The 26,272-nt window shown below is 36.7% G+C and overlaps 1 protein-coding gene across 2 annotated transcripts in view; it reads left to right on the plus strand.

Moving 5' to 3' along the window:
* GALNTL6 (polypeptide N-acetylgalactosaminyltransferase like 6) overlaps nucleotides 1-26,272 on the plus strand; it is a 467,323-nt gene that overhangs the window by 148,947 nt on the left and 292,104 nt on the right. The window contains exons 2-3 of one of the 2 annotated variants that reach the window (XM_068681227.1): nucleotides 16,456-16,539; nucleotides 20,497-20,605. In XM_068681227.1, coding sequence (XP_068537328.1) covers nucleotides 16,456-16,539; nucleotides 20,497-20,605 — 193 coding nt within the window. The remainder of the gene's footprint in view (nucleotides 1-16,455; nucleotides 16,540-20,496; nucleotides 20,606-26,272) is intronic. The other variant, XM_068681228.1, reaches the window with a different exon arrangement.

Genomic DNA, 26,272 nt, shown 5'->3' on the forward strand with positions numbered 1-26,272 from the left:
TGCTGAAGAGCTATGTTGCATTGCCCCAAATTACTCCCAGGCACTATTAAATGTATGAGTACAGCTAGAGCCTGTCGCCCTTAATAGGCTGCATGCCACCCTGTCAGAGTATTACCATTTGTAAAGCAACAAATTACATCAGTTGTCAGGGCTTCAGTGTTGTGCCTTGTTTAGCAATAAATCTGTTATCTAAACTTTTTTGATAGATGACAGCTTTTTCAATACTGATTTGACCTACCAGCAGTGTGAACGATTTGTCTTCATGGTTATTCCTTCCCTTGTTGGCTTTATTTTAACTTATGTTCCCTTTTTTATGACTGAGATGTGTTATGGAAAGTATATTCTGTGATGCGTGGCCTTCTTTTTTCTTCTTTTTCATAAATAGTGTACTGCATGGCTTTAGCATCATATTTTCTACAAAGACAGACTGGTGTTTATAGCATTTGTTTTCAGGTACGTTAATTTAATTGCACGCATTATGGCCTTAGTAGGGTGATGTTTTTTCTTGTAAATGATTCGTGGCGAGTCCAGAAGCCAGTTCACTGCATGGTTTCACCAGAGGCAGTCTGAAAGCTCAGGTTCACCACAAGTCACAGAAAATTGACCTCCATCTGTTGTTCCCCAGATTTAATTCACCTCAGGCTTAGCATGTTTCTGAGGTTGCATTTAATAAGTAACTTGAGCAGATGGTCTTTTCTGGGTATAGTTTTTCTTTAGTATTCCAAATCACCATTTGGATGACTCTCAGGCCTCAAGAACAACTTTCTGGAGAAAACATTTAAGTTGTGATCTTCCATTAGTTTCCAGTTCACAAAGCTGATGTCTGAGTTCTGTTGTGATGGTTCTGAGGTTACAGTAGTTGACTTTTTAGCTGACTTTATACTGTTACTACTTTACATTGTATAACGATTAATAGATTTGATGATTGTTATTAGTTCACATAATATGATGACCCACTTAATTTGTATTTCTGTAGATACCATATCCCTATTTTTCTGGCCAGTTACAGATTTATTTTTTTTTTAAAGACACTTGAAACTGGCTTTCAATACTTTTTACCTAGGGAAACAGCAGAATGTTTTCAGTACATAATGTTCCAAGGAGCAGCAAGGGCCAAGCAGGGTGGTCAGGTTGCTCCTGGCAAGCCTGGTGACATGGGCCCATAGGTGGGGGTTAGGATCAGGCCCAGCGAGGGGAACCAGGGCTGGACAGGGCTGTGGGGACAAGGAGGCAGCCTGTGGGTGGGTCCGGGCCCACAGACAGGCTCAGTTTGGCAGCAGCAGTTGCTCAGGCCAGACCATGCAGCAGCCCAAAATGGTTCCCAAGGGCCAGGACTGGCCCTGTGGTGGCCTCCCTACCACGCTCATGGCCACTGGTGGGAAAGGAACATGCTCAGTTCTGTGGGCTCCATGTTTGCCGTGTGCCCCTGTAGCCAGACAGCAGAAGAGCTCAGGGCCCTGGCAAGATTTTAATAAAGGTATGCTGTATGATACAGCTTCTTAATAAACTGATTCATTCAAAAAACTGTGATAAAAGAATGATCAGGATGTTATTGTTTGCTATTAAGCTGCATTTTTATAAAGTTTGTGTTCAATATTTGTGAAAAATATTCTTCGCATTACATATATATATAAAATCTATTTTGAGAATCACTTTTTAAATATTCACTGATGAAAAGATATATATTATATAAAACCTATGGTAATGTATGCACACGAATTGAAAGAAAAATTTTCAGAAAGATTTTTCTGCAGTGAGTCTTCCCTTTCAGCACTAGCATTAGCTATAGAAACCTGGTGATTAATCAAGCGCTGATTCAAAGGATGATCTCAGCCTTTAAGGAGATGTAGAAAATGTTAATGGATGAAAAAAGAAGTTACAGCCAGTTGCCACAGAAATTGAATGAAGCTTGAGTTGAATGGATAGCTTTAGTTGAATTGCTTATTGGATGAATTGCTTTGAGTTTCCCTTGCTACAGATATTGATAAAAGATATGGATTTGAAATGAAATGATGGTGTTTTTCATCTCAGAACAGCCTGTTAGCAAGAGCGAAGGGTTTTTCCCCTCTGCTATGGGAAGAGCTCTTCCACTGTTGGTTATAACTTCTCTTGAAGGTCCAAGTTCCTCTTCAGGTCAGCTTAAGCAAAACTATTCTCATTCATATTGAGAATTCATAATTGTATGCTGAACTGAAACTGTTCAGAAACATTAAAAAAAACTATTCATATACATAGATGTATGCATATGTAGATACTTTTATATACATAAAGCATTTACATATGATGCTGAACACAGACTGTCTGATGTAGATGAATACTTGAACATATATTTCACAGAATTTCGTAGAATGGCTCGGGTTGGAAGGGACCTTAAAGGTCAGCTAGTTCCTGACTTAAACTGCTCCTGAATGCAGAACACCTGAAGAAAAAGAAGTTGTGCATAGGACAGGTATATGTGTGCATTCCAGGACCTGATGGAGGGGTTTTCCAAGTTGGGTCCTGTCATGGGGGAGATGTTGCAGCACACAAATGATACACTTTCTGTAGGGTTTGGACATACAGTAGCACTTCTTGACTCCAGAAGTCTATGGGCTTGATACAGGTAACCACTGAATTACAGACCTGGCAGTATCATGCACTTATTCTTCAGGAAGAGCAGTGTGACATGGTATACAAGATAGTACACTGCAGTGTCACCACCGGTGTCATCAGTGCTGTGTCTGTTTGAGGGAGATAAAGAAGTACTGGGGGGCAGCAGTGCATGGGTCTTGTTGACTCTGTAAAAGCTGACAGGCCTGCTTAATTACAAGGGTACATAAAAAGAAAATTGTACCTTATAAAGTTTCTGGATCAGTCATAGGAAAAAAAAAATAGGGAGCTAAAGAGTTGCTTCTGATTTAAGGATAATGTCTGATGTCTTTCTTGAGGATGAATTGGAAACTTAGGTGTGTTTTGTTTTTTGTTTTTTTTTCCCACTCTCTGTCTTCAGGGAGATGCAACCTTTCCTATTCATCCACAGAACTGAATATTTTTTCAGGCATCAACATGTAAATTACTGTTGTATCTTTCTCCCTGGACTTGACAGAGGAAGAGAGGGCTGCTGCTTTGACTATGCCTTACTGTTCTCTCTAGTCTAATACATGAGGTATTCTCTGCTTGATTTTTCTTTGCTCTTCCAAAGTGTTTTGGAGGTTACACCAGTCTTTCATTAGGTTTTGAAACATTAGCTTCCATCAGCCAGTAGCACTCAGCTACCTTGATCTCACTTTTGTGTAGGTGCTTGGGAGGAGCGCAAGGTAGGCTTCTATGAACTAATTCCTTAATTAAAAAAGAAAAATCCTTTGTTATTACGACTGTGTCTTGAATTTAGCGCTAGTTAGGTTCTTAGTGCAGTGAAAATATAATTTCCCATGCTGAATGAATGATACTGTTTCATTGCTTGTATTTCTTTCCTCATTTGTTTAGACTTAGATTGTAAACATACTTGAGGTAAAACTAGGTTTTGCAACTGAGCACAGATTCTTAACTAGAGCTCTTAGACACTGTCATGAAACTATCACAAAAGCATAATTACAACTGTTCTAGGTACTGTTACAGAAAAGCTGTCCACGAAAACATTTATTAAAATTTGCTTGCACTCTGAAATTCCATTAAATTTTGTTTTGTTTTGTTTTTATGTTAGATCTGCAGTTTGTATGAGTGCAGAGGCATGGTTGTTCAATTTAATGACAAAAACACATCCTTTTGTTTTCTGTTAATATCAGCTGCTCAAAAATGACTCTCAGAGGTTTGCTTCATTTAGTGTTTGTGGTGACTTGATCAGCTTTATGTAAGTAAAGGGCTTCTTCCATTTGGCTCTATGCAAGTTCTGAGGATACAGATATTGACACCGTTCTTCCAAAGTAACATGGTGTGGTGACTGTTAATATAAATGTGGTGATAAATACTGTAATACAATAAAAGAACCTTACTCTGTATCTTTAAATACATTTCTGAGATATCTTACAAATCACTTTGCTGTTGATATATTTTTGTATGGTATGAGTGCCAAGCCATGGTATACCAGAGAGATAATATACCATTTAGAAATGAAAATTTACCGTTTAAGTGGATGATATATATTATGAATATGCTGTGCTAGCTGTCATGTGCTAGTAACCCAGGTTTTACAGAATTTCATCTTAAAAAATAGCCTGGATACACAATTCTAGTTTATATGTAAAGTTAGGAAGATCTGTAACTTTCAGTTTTGATTTTTATCTATGTAATGTCTAGTATTTAATTTTGCCTCACTGTATTTATGTCAAATGTGCTACTCTGTGCCTCCAAAAGTTGAATCTCTCCCAGGGTGGTTTTCACTCCCTGCAAATCTTCAGGGGTGATGGAGGAAAGGAGTCTCTTTTTCTTTCTTTTTATTAATATTTTTATTACTACTGCTTCTATAGCTGTCGGTGTTGAAGTCTCCAGGATTGGAGACATGAGAGACAAGGATCATCAGGGTACAGCTATTACTATGGTTTTGTTTGTGCTTATGAATTTGTCATTTTAATGTTTGTCAGATCTACGAGTTGTGTTCAGTCCACCCAATGCAAGAGATGTGTGTGGGCCCTCAGTTCGAACATTAGTCTGTTAGGAAGACTTCTGTGACTAGGACTATGTACTTAATTATTTTCAATTTCTTTGTGTTTTACATGAAATTTTTGCTTGTGAAAGTGTGCCTTTCTCAATAGTCCTTTTAAAATGAGGTTTACTTGAATCTCTCTTTTTCCTCTATTGTATATTCTGGTTTTATGGTATTTCTGTGGTTGTGACCTTTATTAGCTTCCCTAGTGAACTTTCTTTCTCTATTTAAGAACTAAGTCATAGCTCTCTGATGTTTCACTTGAATGTCTTTGTACCTGAGACCTCATTAATGTTTAATATTCATAGATGAAAAGTGAAATTTAATGTCTCCATGTATTCCGATATATATTAAGCTGACAATTTAATGTGTTTCCTTTTTGACTCCTCTCCAGACCTGAGACATTTTAAAGTTCAGTTTTTTTGTGTATTGAAATATCCAGCTAAGAGAAAAAAGGGACTAATAATATTAATCCCCATAATTGTAACAGTCACTGGTAAAAAGTCAGTTTTTAAAGAATAGCTGCTTCATGGTGCTAGCTGAGATAATATCATTTTTTCTCTGTGTCTACATGGCAGTAATTGTCCTGGTTGTAGAGAGAATTGGCCTTTAAGGGAGCCCTGGAGTTTGCCTTGGAGCCACTGAAGCATAGCAGGATATTGGATCTGTTGGGCAACATAAGGATACCGAGTTCAGCCAAGGCAGCACAAAGGGAATTAGAGTGTTTTATGTTTATGCACAGGGACTTAGCAAAGGCAGAATGGTGACATACTGAAGCTCTCAGCCAGGAGGCCTGGTGAGATTCAGCCTGCAGGAAGACGTGAGCATACTGGGGAGAAAACCTCTGCAAGGGCCAGGTTAACCAGCACCTCTGCTGTGACCCAGCAGGGGATGGGCAATAAGGTCTGTTGTCTTGAGTGTACTGGAAAGCCTGCCCTCAAAGGAGGGGGTGATGGAAACGGTCTGTAAAACCAGGCTGCAGCACCTTTTTTCAGAGGTGAGGGCTATAGCAAGTGTAGTACCATTTCTTTGTTTGTGGTAGTTCTTGCAGAACTTACACAGCCTGAGTGGAATCAAAATCATTTCATGTATTCATCTGCTCAACACCACAGGAGGACCTCAAGTATAAATTCCTTCGATACAGTAACTAAAACTTACATTTTCAAATTTAAGTGCTTAAGTTTGAAAATGTAAATTAAGTGCAAACTTAAGTAGGAACTGTGGGTACTATGAAAATTAGGCTGTTTATATTAATAAGTAAACACATTTAAATTCCTGGCTTTGGACATGAGGCAGGGAGAAATTTTTCAAAATCTATAAAAGCAGCATTTAGCAAAGGAGAATATAGCTTCTTCTCTCAAAAGAACTGTGGTAATTATTTTCAATATCTGTCTTTTTTTGTTTGTTTGTTTGTTTTTTGTTTTTGTTTCTTTTTTTTAATAGTATCTTATGTTTAAGAACTGTTCACATAGCACACAGCTCCAGACCTATCAATTTGGTGTTTATATACTGCAGGCAAAAAAAAAAAAAAGTCATAGAAAAGCTGAAGGTCAAATCTTTAAAGTTATGTTTGAGTTACAGTAGCTTACCCTGTTCAATGATGTGTAACCGTAAATTCCCACCAAAAGAGTGGGAGACAAGGAATTACAAATTAAAACTCAGTGTATCAATCAAAGCTGTTCTTTCACCTTACTTTAATATGCTATTCACATTCTGGCTGTTGATAAAATTAGATTTAATTAATCACAGTACTCCTTTTAGTGAAATATACTGATTGGTTCTGTAATTGAAAACTATTGGCATAAAATGGAAAGGTCAGCTTAAATGGCATTAGACAGAGAAGATAATCTGTTTGTCCAATTTCAAAGTTTTTTGGTTCAGAGGAAAAAAAATGAGGTCATTGTTTGAATTGAAAATAGTTCATTAATTTCTCATAAATGTACTCTCCTTCTAGTCCTGTTCCCATTCTCCCACCTGAGGAAGAGTTTCTGTGCATACCTGAATTCTTTAAGTGTGTTCTCATGACTAGGGAAAAAAACAGTGCTATTTCAGGCACATAAGGAGAAGGACAGGACCTATTAGATCATCATTGCTAATAATTTTTTCTGGTAATTTTAAGTATATGAATCCTGTTGAACTTGAGTATCTTTCCAGGTCTGTGATGTAATTTTATCTTTATTGGCTTAATTACTTATAAACATTTCAGTCATTTGTCCACTTTCAGTAAAGAGAGTTCACTGCTGCTCCATAAAAGAAGTGTAAGATTGGGTTGGAAATGTAAAGTATGTAACTGCATAACATGGGTATGTTAAGCTATGTTATTGTCAGTCAGAGAGGGTAAAAGCATATTACAATTTATAGCTTAGTCTTTCTTGCTTTCAGGAAATTGATTGCCTCAAGGTACTTGAGGTACTTGTCTTCTTTGTCCAGTTAGCATTGATATGTTTTTATTTGCTTTTTTTTTTTTTTTTTTTTAATAAGCAGTATGTACTTCCCATTCTTAGTCTTACCCAATTACTAACAAAATAATACAGTTTTCTTCAAAGGTTTGTATATTCCTGGGGTCAGCAACAAGAGATGAAGAGAAGTTGAAAAAATAAGAGCATTTAGTCAAGAGGAGAGAATAATTTTCATGTCTATGAAAAGTAGCTGCTGGAAAGGAGATACGTTATTCCTGTCCCTGGTGGAAAGAACAAAGAAATAAACGGCTTAAATTATGGCAAGTAATGCAGGTTAGATGAAAGGGGAAGTTTTCTAATTGCAAGAATAATGAAGCATTGAAGTATGTTGCCTTGAGAGATTGTGCAGTCTCTGTACTGGAGGTCTGCAATAGCAGATTAGTTAGATACTTCAAGGAAGTGTTTTAAGTATACCTGGTCCTGATTTGAGGTAGATTATGTCTCAAAGGAGCATCCAGATATATTTTCATGATTCTGTGAATGATCATCAAATTTTGCACTTTCATGTGTGGCTTAAAACCTGCTATAGTAATGTACTATTGGCATTTCAATAATAATAATAATAATAATAATAATAATAATAATAGTAATTAGTCATAACAACACAACAGGCAGTCTGCTTTTCCTTAGAGATAACCCAATTTTTACAAATGTGGAGAATGACATTTTGACCCAAGATATCTTGGTTTTTATTTATGTATGTTAATTATGATTTTGCATGGACCTTTGTAAGATCATACAGCAAGTATATCTGTGTAAGGCTGTGTATATCATTTAGTAGTTTCTTCTAAGTTTAAGTGTGAATTTGCCCCTCCCAATGAATTTAGAGAGGAAGAATAAGTGCAACTTATTCTCCCCATTTTTTCTGTTCACATATGTACATAGGTGACATATGTACAATACAGTTTTCTTGATTTTTTGAAATCTAATAGTTATCTTCTTTAGATCCTACTACTCTAAAACAAAAAAAAAAGTAGAGGTTTCACCTAAAAACTCTTGAAACTATACCATCTTCTGTTTATAAAATAGCTATCATATTAACGCAAATTATGTATCTTTTACTAGTTTATTATGTATGGGATAACCGATTTAAAATGAATAAAGACAATAATTGAAAACAGTTTGTAAGTGAAACAAGACAAAAAGAACTATTAAGAAAAAGCAAATAATGTTGAGTGTTGAGCAAGTAGCCCAAGAAGTTGATTAAAATGCTGGCATTTTTACTTCTGTTTCCCTGTTAAAAAAAAATAAAAAATAAAATAGTATCAATGAAATCCAAGCATGTGAAGTAGCTTGAGACTAGTGACTGTATAAAATTCTGTTGTTAAATATCCTTTCTGTGGGTTTATCATTTTTGAGCTCACGATACTTGTCTTCACATATGTGAGGAATGAGCATTTCAAGAAAGGAAGGATATGTGATGTGGTGTTATTCTCACCTTAAAATGAAGAAAAAGGCAACAGGAGCTGTCATAATATCTTAATAATAAGATTCTTCAGAACTTCTTCAGTGTTAATTAACCTGTTCCAGCAGTTAAGTGGATTTAGTTAAAGGATCAAAATCTTTTCTAGTATATAAAGGCATTCATGGTATCCTGGTGTTATTCTTCAGCTAGTAAGAGATTAAAACCTTTTTCTCATGTGAAAGGAGTATGCTAAACAGTGTTTCTCTACCAAATCCTCCTCAATTTACTTTATTTTTACAGAGTTTTAAAAAAAAAAGCAAACAAAAACAAACAAACAAACAAACAAAAAACAGAAAAAAAAAAAAAACAACAACAACAGCAAACATTTTAAAGAAAAGAAAGTAATTGTGGAAATGTGTATGAGATTGAGAATGGAATGAGCTCAGAATTAAGTAAGATTCAGAAAGCATGATGAGGTGGGAAAAAAAAATGAAATCCACTTTATTAAAACCAGGAGGAAGGGTTATAGTGCAGCCTGAATAAAATGCAGTTTCACATAGGCAAAGTTAAGTGAAACAGTTTCTCTAAGTCAGTTTAGGAACTGTTTTTTTATCTTTTTAAAAAATTTATGAATTTTAGACATCCCATGTGTTTGACCATGAACGTGTACAGCCACCTAAACTTGCTTTAGATCCAAATTTTATCATGCTGGCATAAGTAGTAAGACTGCCATCAGCCTCAGTAAACCAGGACTGACTTCACACAAAAATTGTGCTTCCAAAGACCTTGGAAGAGGACAGCTTCGTACTCTCTTAAGGCTGAAGGCTTAACAAGAATGCATACCTGTCAGTTATGTTTAATCAGCTTCCCTTCTGCAGCAGTCTTTGGAGTTTGACTGAAAATCTCTTAGACAGTGGGAAATTTCTGTCCGATGCTGACAAAAGGAAAGATTTCTTTGAGAGAGAGAGAGAGTAACGATACATACAGTGGAGTATCAGAAGCCTTCTGATAAGAATTGGTGTTGGCATTTGAGCTGATTAGTTTCATTCAAGGTCTTCTTTAAAATGCAAGATAAAAATTTGTTTCCAATGTAGGTTCATTACTTCTATTTATCAAAATAGGTTTTGTTTTCTTTAATCTGGTATAACCCAAATTGGAAATTCCAAAATAAGTTATTAATGACACATTTATAGGGTATATTTTAATAAATTCTTGAGCTGATTGGTGCAGGAAGGAAGAAGCTCCTAATAGGAACAACGTTATTTTCTGCAACTTATTTTTTTTTTGCATAAAAGTTCACTTCCTAAAATAGATAATCTGGAGTATTTGTAAACAGGTGAGCTGTATTTGACACTCAACAAGACAGTGAAATGTTTTCTTTCTCCACACAAACCACAGATTCCATATGGACATTGCCAAAACCTTTAGTATGCTGCAAATCAATGCTCTTGGAATATGAATTATTTTGTGGTATGGATCAGGGAAGAACTTCAAAAATACTTCATAAACTTATCTACCTGTCTGTCTATTTTTTTGTAAAATGTTCAGTCAGCTGTGTAAAGTAAAAAGTTACTGTATTTTACCTGTATGAGTGGCTGTTTTGTAGTAAGGTAATTTATCTATAGAGATTAGAATTTAAAGCTCATGAAAGCCTTTATTAAAAAATCTATTACTCTTCTTTTGTAACAACTGAAGAATATACTTGTAGAAGGCTATTAGCTTTTACAAATACTTCGAGAGGCTAAATTAAGTTTTCACTTATATTGTAGGTAAAAAAAAAAAAAATTGAATATGTTCTCCATTGCTACAGAAACTCAATTTTTGTAACATATTATTTTTTTTATTGCTAAAGCATGCAAGATAGCAAGTTTGCCTAAAATAAGTTTCTGTATCTGACCTTTCTATAACAACAATTTTATTACACCAGAATATGCCAAAAATCCATTTCTATTGAAAATATTGGTCAGCTTGGGTTATTTTAAAAAGAAAAGTAATAAATGGTAGCTATTTTTTTCTAATATTGCTGGGTCTGCTGGGTCAGAGGTATCAGATTTGCTGCAAAGTTATTATCAGTTGTACCACAGAGGTTTGAAGAAAGTTATATTCATGAATAAAATGAAATTTTTGAGAAGTGCAAGGTTCACCAAAGGGAAAAAATAGAAAATGCTTCTGATATACTGTTGCATGAGATGACAAAGTTGAGGTTTTCTCATTGAAGACTACTGACTCTCCTTTAATTTCTTCATTCTGTACAGTTTCTAAAACGTTTTCAGTACTTTATGTGTATTAAAGGATAATAGAGGATGAGCTTTTATTATAGGAAGTTCAAAGGTAAATGATTTTAGATGTATGTTAGCATAAGAAAATCTGGCTATCTATCACCAATGAATGGATTCCTCAAAGTGGGAAACAATTTTGTGCTTAAAACACCTGACACTTGAATCCTACAAAACCACTTTGTGTCTTGAGTTGCTGAAGTGGCTAATACAAAACAACATTCTTTCCAAAGTGAAAATGTACAGACGTTATTCTAAACATGAGGAAAAATATGCTTATCTGAAAAATCTATTAGCAATAAGCTATATCTTTATTACTCATCTTTGCAATATTGAAAACTGCAGGTAGTCAAAAAATTAAACAGTCCCTAAACAGTAAATAGATATCTCTCTCTCCCACCTTCTCTCTCCCCTGTTTTTAAACGATGTTTTAAGAGTTAGCAAAATTATTAACATCCTGATTCTTTGGCATGGACATTGGGTTTTATTTGTTGATTTTTTTCACTAGTTTGAAGGAGAAGAGAAAGCTTGTGTATATAAAGTACATACTTAAAATTTCTTGTAACTGTATGACAGGTTTAAAAATAATTAATATCTATCATATAATTAATTCAGGAGTTATTCACAGTTGTCCTTGACATTGTTCATTGGAAGGGTCTTAATAATCTTCACTTCAAAACTTAAGCAATAGTCATATTGGCAAAAGTCCTGCTGACTATCTTTGAACCCTTTTCATGTTTTTCAAAGTAAAAATAAATTCCAAAAGAGGCACTCATTAAAAACAAGCAGCATTAAAGTAACTTCAGGTATGATTTTAAAGCTGCTGAAAATTAATAATAAAGTACAGATGTAAACTTTCCTGCAAGGTTACCCTGTTGTGGTGGGAAAGCACTCTTTCTTGACTTTGGCAAGTGCAAGAAGGAAATGAATTGGTCAATTGGCACACTATCAACGTGTGGTTCAGTTCATTTGGAGCTGTCATAGGAGCTCGTGTTATTTTAGTTTGGTTTCTTTTCACAAAGTTGAAATTGAGACAAGTGGAAAATAAAACTTTAAGAAAAGATTGGTTTGGGTGTTGTTTTAGTTATTGAGCAAATCTGTTAGCAGCCTAGATCACCAGGCAGAAAGACGTGGGAGTTGCTTTCTCTGATAAATCTTTTTTATTATCCCATCAGTGCCGATCCTACCTTCTGTCCTGTAGTCATTTAGGAAGCCAGAGTTCACTGCTAGACTTTGTAGGTCACAATTCATGGTGTTCAGGTTCAGCAGGTACACAGGAGTCCAAATTCCTGTGGAACTTGGTGCTTTTTATCTCCTTCCCACAGAATGGACCATACGTTTATCCCTCTCCTAAAGAGATGGAGTGTCTGTCTCACAGGGAGAAGCTGAGAGCTGGCTCTGTTTAGCTTTAGGAAGACAAGGATCAGGGGCATAGTATCAGTAGGTATAAACACTTGTAACTGGGGGAGTCAGACCTTTCATAGTTGTACCAAATGAAAGGGCAGTATCTGAAATACAGAAAAATCTGGTTAGACATGCTCTGATGTGCCCAGGAACTTGGTGTTCTTCTGTCCCAGTCAGCTGTAATCTTTGGGGGATTTGAATACTTTTGCCTCCATTGCCTGAATAATTCTTAGCAGTTAGGAAAGAAAAATTTCAACTTCCTGGTTGTTTCTCTTTTATAATAATAAGAGATGCTACTATGTAATTTGTTGTTTGTATGACAGAATAGATGAAATTACCCCAATCCTTATATTGAGGTGATAAAGAATATTTTAGAAATGTTAGATGTTGAAAGAAATGAGGGAAATAGATATAGACATATACATGTTGGGCCTACCCTCCTATATACCAGGGTGGAAAAGCTTAGAATTTTCCTTGGGGTGTCACCTGGTGCATTCAACATAGGAGTTCCTGAACCATTTTCCTGATAACTTTTAAAATGTATTCGTTTAAAATTTTGTTTCCTGAATGACAGTGCATACCACAAGTTCTTCATGCAGGAACGATGAATGCAAGACTGTATTAGCACTAAAGAAGCTGTTAGTCTTCTCATCCCTCTGTATGTTATTAGGCATTTACAGTCTTGCACAGTTTGATATGATAAATCAAAACTCTCCAGTAGGCAAATGCATCCTTACAGAGTTCTCGTACACCCATTGCTCAAGCATCTGTCCACTGGGTCAATAAATAGGAAGTTGCGATGTTTTTAAAACCCATGTTATAGCTTTTTTTTTTTTTTTCCTGCACGTTTGTGACTTCATCAATATAACTGTAGTGCAGCAATAACAAATTTTATACCCATCTATAAAATTTCTCAGTAATGAAATGCTTGGGGAGTTTGGCATTTTCTAAATAACCTTATTAACAACTTCAATTTGGAATTTATGGCATGATGTTACTGGCTTGTCCATGATACTCTAGAACCTGAAAGTCTGATGTAAGTGTTTCAGAAATGAAATAACCTTGAGTTATTCAGATGTCGCAGAGTAAATCAAGTGCTGCCCTTTTTTTGATGTGCTGGGCTAATTATTTCAACTAATGTAAATGTCAGCGCAATGAACACTTATTTGCTGTCGCATAACAAATAAATGGCACGGGAAATCTGAGCATATGAAGAAATTTATCATATCCTCAACTCTATATTGTATCGCGTCAAGTCAAGGATTTAGATGGTGATTTATTTTCATATTTTGTGAAAAAAAAAAGTTTTAAGTTTACTTAAAAATAAAGTAAAAAAAAAAAAGTAATTAAAAGGCACTAATTATGTGCCTTTCAATTACTTAAAAATGGGAAAAATAGTGAATTGTCTTTTTTATTCATGGATCTGTTCTGATTTTTTTCTTCTCATTGAAAGATTCTGAGCGTTAGAGCCTTTGCCACCTTCTCTTGTTAGCAAGTACTAGTTGTCTACATTTTACTGCACAACATTTACATCATCTTTAGTGTCTTGCAGCCTAATGAGTGTACCCAGCTTGAGGGCAGCTGTTTGCTTTGTGTGTGTGTTTAGGTGTGTGCTGTAGAGGGAGGTTCCTACAGTGAATGTTCTTCCAGTTCTCCCCAGGCATCTCTGGTGTGTCCCTGAAGTACTGCCCCCACAGACAGCAGTTTTGGAAGGCAATGGCTGGCCAGCAGCAGTTCAGGACCACCTGGAACTGTCCATGAACATTGCTGGTTGCTCTGTCAGGAAGGACAGCTGCTGCCCACCACCTGCAGTCTGCCCCAGTATCTGCTGCAGCAATTGACCACTCATAGACGGACAAAATCCTGGAGAAGGACCCTGAGAAGCATGTAAGCTGTGGGTTTGAAGCTATCAGTGGGTATTTTCAAGCTGTGCGTTGCCTGCTCCTGTTATGTTTAGAGAAGATCACGGTGGATCCAAAACACTAGACTTAATACTTTCATTTTATGGTGATGGGAACTTTGTAGGTGCTTAATGACTGTATTGTCCCTATTCACTCTGCATAGTGCTTCTATACAGATCTCAGTTATACATGGGCAGTTCAGATGTGAGACCTTTTTTATTTGTTAGTCTAATGCTGAAGAGTTGCAGGGAAGGAGAGCCACCCAGGCAATGGTCAGAGATTAAGCATAAAGGCAGAGATGGGATAGTGTGATGTTTAGATATTTTATTATTATTATTTTTTTTTTTTTTTTGCTAGATTAGGCTGCTTTGTAGCAAGCACCTCCTTAGGGGAAATAGTATTGTGATTTTCCTCCTGAATTTCCTCAGCTGAAACCACACTGCACCATTGTGGATGCTGCTTCTGTTTGGAAGTGGGAGAGCCTTTGACTTCAAATTTTGGCTGTTACATTGCTAACATTTCACTTTAATAGTCTTGTGCTAAAATTTAGTATAAGAAAAAAAGGGAAATCTTTAGGACTAAGTAGTTTTCTTGACTGTTCCACTTATTGGAAAGGAAACTTCATGAGAATGTTTGTGTTCTTATGCTTGTAATGATAGCAGAACTGAAATTTAGAAAATGGACACCTTGCGATTTTGGGGCTGATTTATAATAGACATATGATGGTATATCCAATGATACCACCACTTTGAAAAACGATCCTTAGCTTTATTCTGATAAGTGAAAGGATTTCATTGCTCAATGAATTTTCTTTTTTTTTTTTTAGTTTTGTTTTCTGTTTTTTTTTTTTTGTTGTTGTTTGTTTGTTTTTTGTTTGTTTTTCTTTGGTTTTTCTTTTTGGTTGGTTGTGTTGTGTTTTGTTTTTTTTGTGTTTTTTTTTGTTGTTGTTTTCTTGTCTAGTTCAATCACAGTAGTTGGTCAGGGCTCAGCATCTGTATTAGGAAGAGGGAAAAAATAGTGATTTGTCTTTTTTATGCAACACTGTTTAAAAACACTGTACAGAATCTTTTGTTTCAAGAATGAAGGTGAATCAGACAGTGGTTCCCTTTATCTTCTCTTGAAACATCCCTGAAAATGTCAAATGTCAGTGCTTCTATGCCACGTTTCTTTCCCATGTGCTTCTTTCCTGATCAGGAACAAGTGCCTATGTTGTGTGTAAGATTATTTCCTGAAATTCATTAAACAATTGGAAATGGTTATGCTGATCAGCTTTACTGATGTTTTGTTAATGCAGTAGTTGCTTGTATATTGGTGTTCAGCAAAATAACCCTAAAGCTAGTGAGTAAATCCTCAGGCTCAAAGTGAATCTGTAATTATCTCTTGTATTTTTTAGAAAGGTGCATTTCCACTGATATATCATCTTCCTTTGCCTGAAACCCCTTTAATTGTCTGTCTCCGCAGAGTGAAATTAAAAATAAATGAGTTATTCAATGAAGGCACTTGTTTCTGAGTTTGAGCTTTCAAATGTCACAGCAGAGAAGCTTTTTTTCCCTGTGAGGAATCTAATAGTCTGTGAGCAAGATTTTTTTGATAATTGTGATATTTTTTGGGCTCATCGTATTCTCTGTAATTGAACCAGATGTTGAATCTTCTCTAGAGGAGAAGGATCTTCTGAGTCTATGTAGTACTTTATCAGTCTTCCATCCCCAAAGGTTTGAGGTTAATGTAAAAATGAAATAGTAAGGCAGATGTTGTATGTAATGTTGCTGTAGGTGGGTAATCCCTCTTGGTCCAAAACACTTAAAAATGTGCAACTCACAGCTGCATACTAGTTGTAACAAATGGTTGGATGATAAATTGTTGTAGGATTTTTTTGACATCCAGTCACAATCCAGCTCTTTGTATGCAGAGTGACTTTCACTATTTTCATAGTGTTGCAATGATAAAAAAACAGTTCTTAAATTCAAGAGGCTAAGGGCTGTAGAGACCGATTGCACTATTTGTGAGTAACTTACAGAAACGTTTTGGAGGGGAAAACCCTAAACATGTTTCAGCTTGTCTTCTCTGCTGGTTTCTCATTTCCATATAATAACATAGCACTAAAGAATATGTGTAACTAAAAGTTTGTCTGGTTAAGAATTGTTTCACTAGCCAGTAAGCAATTAGTCACTAAATCCAAGAAGGCAGTAGTGATATTTAATATGACTAAATTGAGTGCTTTTTGCTTTTGAGCACTACTATGAATATATGGCCTGATTTTTTGAAGCAAAGGAATTTCAGCTGATTTCATTTGGTATATTCACAAAAGAGAAAAGTATTTTAAATATATAGGAATCCAGTTTGCATTGGTCAGACCTTGAACTTAACCATGGCTATTACATGTCCTTAGGAAAGGACACCTAAAACAAAAGCCGATCAGGAGGGCCATGGGAAATCTGGTTGTGTAGGAGCACCTTCAAGCCTCATGACTCAGGTAGGCACTCCGACTGCATTGCGTCTGTGTTAGGGCGAAGTGCTTGTAGGTGCCTGGTCCTTCTCTTTTCTTACACTCTGGTTTCCACTGGAAAGAAGCCCTGCTGAATATCTGGGGAGGAACCATAAAGTTCTCCAGTCCTACCATGCCTTTGTGCCTCAAGCATACCAAAGAGTGTTCTTGCCTTTTGGTGTACACACAGTTCCAGAAGTATAGACTAAAATTTTACACCAGTGTTGTCGTGTTGTTCCTGTTTAGCTATATGAGAAGTGGGAACATGCAAATACCCAGTATGTGTTTTCCAGCATACCTTGTCTCCCATGATCTGTTGCTCAGTAGTTTGCTTAGCCACAGATTAATAATCCTTGTTAAATTTTTCAAATATGGGCTTGAACATAATGTTATTTGATTATTTCTTTAAATGTCTAATTCCAATTTTATGCTGGAGGTGTTTGATAGCATGAATTTTTAATCATCAGTCTGGCTGCATTAATCCTAAAGAAAGGCAACAAAAGGTATTGCTCATTTTAGCATTTATATTTATGCTGGGTGGCTAATGTTACTTCAGTTTAGCCTATCAGTTTATGGTAGAATATGTGTTCAGTGAAATTTCAGATAATCAGGATCTGTTAACACATCTGTGGTGGGTTTATGTTTTGGCAGCTGGGAGTTGGTTTCTGTGAAAAGAATCTAGAAGCTTCCCCATGCGGCCTGTGGTGAGGACCGTGGTGAAGCTGGCTGTCCCCCTGCAGCCCGTGGAGTACCATGGGGGAGCAGGTTTCCATGCTGCAGCCTGTGGAGGAGCCCCTGGTGGAGCAGGTGGATATGGCCTGGAGGAGGCTGTGGCCCATGGAGAGCCCCTTCACGATCAGGCCCCGGGCTGAAGCTGCAGCCTGTGGAGAGAAGCCCACGCAGGATTTGGGGGTCTGGGGGGAGCTGCCACCCATGGGGGGTCCGTGCTGGAGCAGTTTGCTCCTGGGGGATGGACCCCATGGTACGGATCTATGTGGGAACAGTTCTTGAAGAGCTGCTTCCTGTGGGAAGCCCCCGCAGGGTCAGTTCGGAAAGGACAGCATCCTGTGGGAGGGACCCCACATGGAGCAGGGGCAGAGAGTGACCAAGAAAGAGTGGCAGAGATGAAACGATAGGGACTGACGGCAGCCCTCATTCCCCCATTCCCCTGCATTGCCCAGGGGGAGGAGGTGGAAGAGGGCGGATGGGAGTAAGGCATTTTTGGTTTATTTCCTTTGTTTCTCACTTCTGTAATTTGTTAGTAATAGGCAATAAATCTTACTATCTCCGTATGCTGAGTCTGTTTTGCCCATCACGATAATTGTTGAGTGATCTCCTTGTCCTTATCTTAACCCATTGAGCCCTTGGCATCGTATTTTCTCCCCTTTCCCTTTGAGGAGGGAGAGTGAGAGAGCGGTTGTGGTTGAACTTGGCTGCCCACCTGAGTAAAGCCACCACAACATCCTATATTATGAAGTGACTTTGTATTCAGCTACTCAAAACTCGCCTTGAGATTGACCATGGGATGTGCTGCTGTTCCGTCTTTTGTGTATTTGCAAGCAGCAACGTTATCAAGGAATCATGGCTTAGCCATTACAGGAGGCAGTTAGTTCATGTATAACAAAACACAAGTTTGTTACGACATACTTATGATGTATCCAACACTGTACTTTGGGGTTTGTTTCCTTCTAGGGCAATGTAGCTTTTCAAAAATTTGAGCCACAGCAAGACTTCAGCTTGCTATTTATGTATTTCATAGTATTTGGATTTATATTTATCCTTCTGCTAGATTAATTTTAGTGAATTTATTTACTTAAGTATATTATGTTTGCAAGAGGGCCCTGTAGTACATTAGACTTGTAAATGTTATCAGGTAAAGTAACTACAAGTAATTAATATTTTTTAAGAGTGTTGCATCAAAATGCAAATAGGCAACAGGAAACCAGCTGCTAACTGTACTATCCAGCTTCCTTTCAGAGTGCTGCAAGTTTGCTATTTAAATCACTGTTTTTAGGGAAAGGGACCAGCAAAGGAATAAATTGTCACAAAAGTGAAGTTTATCATGCTTTTGATAGTTCTGATAGTCTTGAATTCTTACAACCAAGAGATTCACACTGGCTGTGCCCGTGTTGAGAAGAGGCAGAAGTTTAATTTAAGTCAATCTGTCTGTGCCTCACTTTTAAAAGAGCCAGTTAATATGCTTTGAAGTGGCTAATTTAGGAAGCTGGGCTCAAGAATCATGTATAACTCTGTTCTACCTTGTGTTTCTGACTTTAAGAAACAAGCTGCTTGATAACGTTCAAATGGTAATATTATTATTTAAACACAAGAATTATTGAAATTAATGAGTTCATTTTGAGGCCATGAAAGGTTGGATGAAATACTTTTATCAGAATACATGTATCTTTCGTTCTTCAGTTCTTCCAGGTGTGAACCTCTGATGTATGTTAAGACATTAAAAGAAAAATGTTTTCTTGGAGTACATCTGCAAAAGTTGCAATAGAGGAGTGAACCCAGGCTGGATTGTGTTTCAGTAATATGAAGTGTAGGCTACCCACCTTCAATATTAAAAATAAAAAAGTAGGTCATGTTAACATAATGAGGTTGTTGTTCCTCAGTAACTCATTTGTTTGGTTCACATGCTTCATACATGAAGAAGCATCATACATTCAGAGCATCACTCTTACACATGCCTGAGTTTTTTTGTTGAGATTTCAAAATATTTCTCAGAAGAAGGCTGATCAAATCTTGTTTCCCAGAACTGCTTTTCAAGTGTGTTTTCACACATCCTTTGAACATGCTTAACGGCATTTGTAATATGCATTATACATATGCCCTTCATTCTGCACAGTATGCCAGTTCAAACCTAGGATTAGCAGAATAAGATTTTCTCTGTTACTCGTAAGCAGCAACAAATCACTTCTCTTTCTTCAGCACAGATACGGTAAATCATCTTGTTTGTTTATCAGAATTTGCTACACCTTTTTAAACCACGTTTTTCTTAAATTAAGCGTTTGGAAAATGGCTAATGTTACTTGAAACCTTCTACAGCCTTGTAATACCTCTTACCGATCTCAATTTTGTTTACTTCTAATGTACTTCTAATGGTACTTTTCTATTTTATTTTAGTTAAAATACTACCATTTGGCAGAAAGAATGAGAAAAAAAAAACATTTCAAAGCTCTGGAAATTTAATTTGTGGTAGAATATAAAAGCTCTTCTTAGCTTTATGTGCGAAATTGGAGTCTGGAAAGCAAAAGCTGCATGTTGCATGAATGCTTCTTTTTTGTTTTGCTAGTTGTTTGTTTTGTTTTGTTTTGGGGGAGGGGGGCTGATGGGAAAAGGGGTTGTTTGTTTTTTTTTTTCTCTTACCACACATACAGATCAATTGATTTGGAAGTGCCTTGGGGGTCTCTGTATTCTGCCTCTCTAAGGCAGTGAGCCTGGCCTTATATGAACAGCAATAACTCATCATTGGCTATTCCAGGAAACTCCAAAGCTAAAGGGAAATGTTGGGAGGTGTTGAGTAGCTATAACTCCAATCTTGTAGAAATGAGAATTTAACCAAAAATGAATCGAGGTACTTCCTGAGTTGAAGAATGAGGCATTTTTGACAGCCTGTTGTTTTAGTGGTCCATTTAACATCCATAAACTTCTTGCGTAGTAGCTATAGCAAGATGCTAATAGAAACATTACGGATGTGTTTGACATACTTAAATTAATAACTTAGTTAACGTATAAATTCATAGTTTTCTCACAGTATTTGGAATAGTAGCTTAATTTTCCACAGTCAGGGCTCAGTATTTGCACTGGATAGACTGAATGTTTTGCTCACTAATGCCATATTATCAATGTTGTTCTCTAATAATGCAAACAATATACATATGTGCATATTTATTTGTGTTTTTTTGTTTTGTTTTGTTTGTTTATTTGCTATTTTTGCAGACAGTTCCATTGGGGCTGGGAGATGGACAGCTGTTCACCTGGACTGATGGATTGAAAAGGAAGGACTGGCATGATTATGAAAGTATTCAAAAAGATGCCATGCGTTCAGGTATACTTAAGTTCAGAGCAAATTTAAGTGGTTTATTCATTTTTTTCACATGATTTTTCTTCCTCTTAAGTCAGCTAAAAAGAATCATAACAGTCTGTATTTGCAGCATGTCACAAGGATTGATAATTTTTTGAACTGAGGGGTCAGAACAAACACAAACATCCTATTTCTGAAAACAGCTAAGTGAAAACAAAAATGTGTTAAATACTACTAGGTATATAATGACCGCATTTAGGAAATGGGCAAAAATATTGACAATACTTTTCATGTTGAAATCAGTTGTGATACCATTAAAAAAGTAGCAAAAGTGTTGGTTTCCAAACAAAGGGATGTATGTAATAGCTGCAGCTGAGTTGTCTTTAAATCAGTGGAGAAAATCTGAGCCTGATACCTATAACTGTCAAGAATATCCAGGGTTATGTTAGGAACAAATTTTGACCCTATTGCCACTGTTGAACTCCAGTCTTTTAGTTGTACTTAGGCTAAAGTTACTTCATTCTGACAATCTAAAATGATGTGAAAATGGAAGCAAATTATATCTTCAGATGCACTGAAGGACACTTGGTTACATTGAGTAATATAATTTTAATGTACCTTTATGTACTCTAAGCCATATGTGCAAACACAGGTTCGTGGTCCTCATTCTGTCATAGGAACATGTTCAGAGTTGAATCTTTTGTAATATAATTTACGGCTATTCAGAATAAGATGAATTAAATTAAAAGGAAAGGAAAGGAAAGCAGTTAAATTGCACCTTAATCAGTGTCTGAAAGTCATTATTTTACAAAGGCCAATCTATTATAAAATGAATCATGCTGTCTTGATCCAACTGTCAGAAGACAGCCATCACCTTCCCCCAAATACTGAATCCAGTTGACAGAGTCGTGGCATTTGGGAAGTGCTTCATTTTGTGAGGTCTTGAGCAACTAAAATATTTCAAGTGCAGATTAATTTTATAAGCTGTTTTTTCCTTTCTCTTTTGAAATTTTTTGATCACTAACTAAAAGAAATGATCCTTCCCTTCTACATGTGCTTAGGAGGAAACAATATGGGGGGGGGGAGGGGTGAAGATATTTTAGGTATTATAAGATTTGTCAGATCAGTGTTAATTTTGTTCCAAATTGCATATAGGATTAGCGCTTATTCCAACTGTATGTAGAATGACAAGTATCTTAGAGAATGCACAGACTAGAAGCAGCATATATGTAGAAACTTGTAGAGATGTAGGGAATGTCACATGTTTGGAATGTGGACCTTTTTGAGAGTAGTGCACTGACATTTTGGCAATGGACTTTTGATTCTTGAATATTTAACGTGAACCTCGTGTTTTGGAAAATAAATGAAAATACTTATGATATTCTGATGGATAGCTGTAGAATTACCTTTGTAATGCAAGCTATTGCATGGAGTTGACTAAGAAATTAGCAAAACACATTATGTAGCATTGTCCTACTTGGGCATTCTATTGCAGTCATAATTTTACAAGTGTGTGAGTATTTTACCAGTTAACTTATTTCCTTTAGAAAAATAATGTATTAAATTCTTCTGACTTATATTTTTATTGGTTTCCTGAGTGTTTGCTGAGTTTGAACATCTTAAAAATCTTTATACAAAATTGTGTCATTATTATTCGTTACATTAAACTAACTTTCAATGTTTTGTTGTTGAAATCACGATATAGCAATGCAAATGCAAAGGTAGAGTACAAAAGTATCTCTGTGCACTCTTTTAGGATATTCTATATAATTTCTGTCTATGCTAGCAAACCAAAATTTTGAAATCAACTTTTAGTTAAAAATTACTTAGAGAATAAGCTCTATAATCTGAAGGCACGAAAATAACACCAGTGGAAGGACTTCTCAGGTGATGTCAGAAAAGGCAGTCAGTGGAAATTACATGGAAATTAGGAAAATAGTGAAGCCTTTTTAGAATCCAGTTTATCTGTAGATCTTTTTTTATTTTTTATTTTTTTTTTTACAATTTTTTAAATTTAGTTTATCTGTAAATCTTAGTTTCATGTGTATTGGGAATAGGCATTTCATAAACATAATTACAGAATGGTGCTAACTTGGCTACTTGTTCTCTTGCAAGACCAAAAATTTTTATCCCCATTTATTCCACAAAATCAAAACTAATGTTCCTGAGTTTGATAGGTGTGCCTTGAAAGGTAATCATTTAATTGTTTTAAAGCTGAAGAGTAAAGTTACAGAATCACAGAATTGTAGGGGTTGGAAGGTACTTCAAAAGATCACTGGGTCCAACCCCCCTGCCAAAGCAGGTTCCCTAGAGCAGGTTGCCCAGGTTAGGCGTCCAGACGGGCCTTAAATATCTCCAGAGAAGGAGACTTAACAACCTCCCTGGGCAGCCTGTTCCAGTGCTCCATCACCACAAGTCATTTGCAAGAAATGCAGAAAGACTGTACTATTTCTGTTTAAGTGTTCTAGCTCAGCTTTTTTTGTCTCTAAAATTAGAAATAATCTAGCATCTAAATACTGAAGTGAGTTCATGTTACTTTTGGATTTGTGGGGCTTTGTTGGCACCCCTGACATTCAAGTGTGTTTTTATGCTGCTTTTACCAGTAGTTCACATTCTTTTAGCATCCTGGTGGTACCAGAGAAGGATGTTGAGGCTGAAGTGAATAATGGAGTGGCAAGGCTCTACATGTATAAGCTCCTGATACAGCAAAAACAAAATTAATATTCAAAGTCTCTTGCAGATAAAAAGGCTTCAATAACTGGTACTATTTTTTCAACTTCACTTTACACAGAAATTGCTCACGCTATAGATCATTCCAAGATCAGTTTCTTTCAACTGGAAATATTTGGTGAAGCCCCTTTGAGGGGAAAACATGCTTGTGTGCTTCCCACCTAACAAGGGGCATTACAAATGCCATCACATTGTATCTGCATTTTACTGCCACTGTTCTGCCACTGAGGAGGTGAATCCAGTGTCCACATGTGCTCCATATAGTTTTTATTCAACATTCTTTGATAGTTTAGAGATAGTTGCAAGATCTTCATTGCAGGGATATGTTGCTTTTACACTTGTGAAGAGCCAACTCCAGATTCAGCAGATGGCTGCCTTTCTTCCGATCTCTTTGCCACTCTTATGGTCCCTAGCAAGTGATCCCACCAGCTGGGTTTCCTGGCCATCTATTTCCAGACCAGTAGCCCCACAATCCCAGTTTCAGACCACAACTCAATGAGAGTTGTGTATGATAGCTAGAAGTTCAGTCTAGTGCACTGATCAAGTCTGTGGTTATTTTGAACCCTCAAGCCCCATTTTAGGTGTCGCAAAAGAACTTTTTTGGGTTAATCCCACTAGGAACCTAATCACCACACAACCATTCTCCCACTTCTTTCGCCTCATCAGGATGGGGGAGTGTAAAGAAAAGAAAAAAGCAAGAAATTTCATGGGTCAATATACAGTTTAATAAACAAAGGATAGAGGAATAAGGAAGAAAAAAGTAAGAAAAAAAGTAAACTAGTGGTGCAAAGGTAGTTGCTCATCACCTCCCACAAACAGACTGATGCCCAGCTGATTTCCAAGCAATTGCTACCCTCTCCCAAGCTGCTCTCCCCTCCATTTTATTACTGAGAGTGATGTTATATGGCATGAAGCATTCCTTTGGTCAGTTATGGGTTGTGTCTCCTCCCACCTTCTTGCCTACCAAATCGTACTTGATGGGGCAACAGAGTTGGAAAACGGAAAAGTCTTGAGGCTGTACAAGCACATAGTCAAAACGTCAGTTAGTGATCAACACTGTTTTAGTCACAAATTCAAACACAGCATATATAGGCTGCTGAGAAGAAAGTTAACTGCATTCCAGCCAGATCCAGTACACGTCAAGATCCTTAGAGAAATCTTTGATATAGCCAAAAGAGAGCTGAGCTCTCCACACTCTTTGTCCAGACACTCCACAAATGATCCTGCTTTTCCAGCTGTATTGAAATAATTGAATGTTACTGGAACCAGGTTGTATGGCCTATAAGTAAGGCAACAGTCTGGAAGTCTATAAATTTAAGTATAATTTCCAGTTTTCTCACAGGTATTTCATTTTCTCAGTGACTCAATTTCTTGTCTTGAAAAAAGATAATGCTTTCTAACTCTATCAAGATTATTGTAGGTTACTGTTTCTTACCAGTGGCAAAAACCCAATGCAGTCTTTGGAGACATAACTCCTTAAAAGTTAATTTGTTTGCTAGCCATATTTTTTCTGTACCCTAGTAAAAGTCTGTAAATGAACTTGTGATGTGGGACTGCACTGCTATCTGTTTTGCACATCACACAAGGTGTCGTAGAATACTCGCAGGTTTCTCTGAGATATGACCATGATCTTACTGATACTGTTGCACAGATTCACAAAATGGCAATCGGCTCCTATACCTATGCCCAGCTATATTATGTAGTACAGAATACGTACTGTACAGCCAGCATTGAAAGGAAATTGTTGTACAGTCTGCTTGGATTTTGCTGTCTGACCATATGTCCTTTTGATTTATAAAAGAAATAGAGGGAAAAAAAAAAAGCATTTTCCCAATTTAAATGGATATGCAGATGAGTTAAAAATTCCCCACTAACAACGCTCCAGATAAAGTTGGCATGTGAGTAATTCCTTCATCTCCAGAAATGATGATGCAATACTGGCACAAATGGTCACAGTTTAATAAATTATTTCTTGATAGTCAAATGCTGCAAGGCCAGCAAAACAGGTAATTCAGGCCATCCCAGATTGGTAATTTTCTTGCAAAGAAGAAATGAGTTGTGGATCTGCAGGTCACTTAGTATGTATTATCTGCCAATCATGAAGAGCCTGAAGTCCTAGATAGATATGAAAAGAAACGAATTTACATGATACTGGTGAAAATATTAGTGATTCTGTCAGTATAGATAGAATGCCCATCCTTCTTTAGATAAATTTTATACGAATCATTGCTGAACTATAAATGGATTTTTGTTGAAAAAATAACATTATGTTGAAATCATCATGATATCTAGTCTTGATGCTTTCCAAATATGGCATCTCAATTTCTTCATTCAAAATAAAATAATAATTTGGAACTTGGTTATTTAAAATGTATGTATAAAATAGCTAACCAATGTCTCTTCCCTCTGTTATTGAAAGGAAAGTATGTACCTGGATACACCGTTAGAACAGAATACAATCGTTCAGTTGGAAGGGACCTTCAAAGAGCATCTACTCCAGCTGCCTTCAGGGCTAACCAGAACTTAAAGCATGTTATTGAGGGTATTATCCAAACATCTCTTGAGCACAGACAAGCATGGGGCATCAAATTCTCTAGGAAGCCTGTTCCAGTGTTTGACCACCCTCACGGTACAGAATTTATTTTTTTTCCTGATGCTCAGTCTGAATCTCCCCCATTGCAGCTTTGTGCTGTTCCCCTACATCCTGCCATTGGTTCCCAGGGAGAGGAGACCGGCACCTCCTCCTCTGCATTCCCTCCTCAGGAAGTTGTAGGGAGCAACGAGGTTGCCTCTCAGCCTCCTTTACTCCAAACCAGGCTACCCTAATGTCTTCAGCATTGACTCAGGGTATGACTTGTATCCTTTTTCATACTTTTCTCAGATACTTTGATATTGTTGATTCTATTTGTGAAATTACAGCATTTGATATAGCCAAATTTTTCATCCTATTTTGTAGGTTTT

This window comes from Anas acuta, chromosome 4 (assembly GCF_963932015.1).
Source record: "Anas acuta chromosome 4, bAnaAcu1.1, whole genome shotgun sequence".
Taxonomy (NCBI): Eukaryota; Metazoa; Chordata; class Aves; order Anseriformes; family Anatidae; genus Anas; species Anas acuta.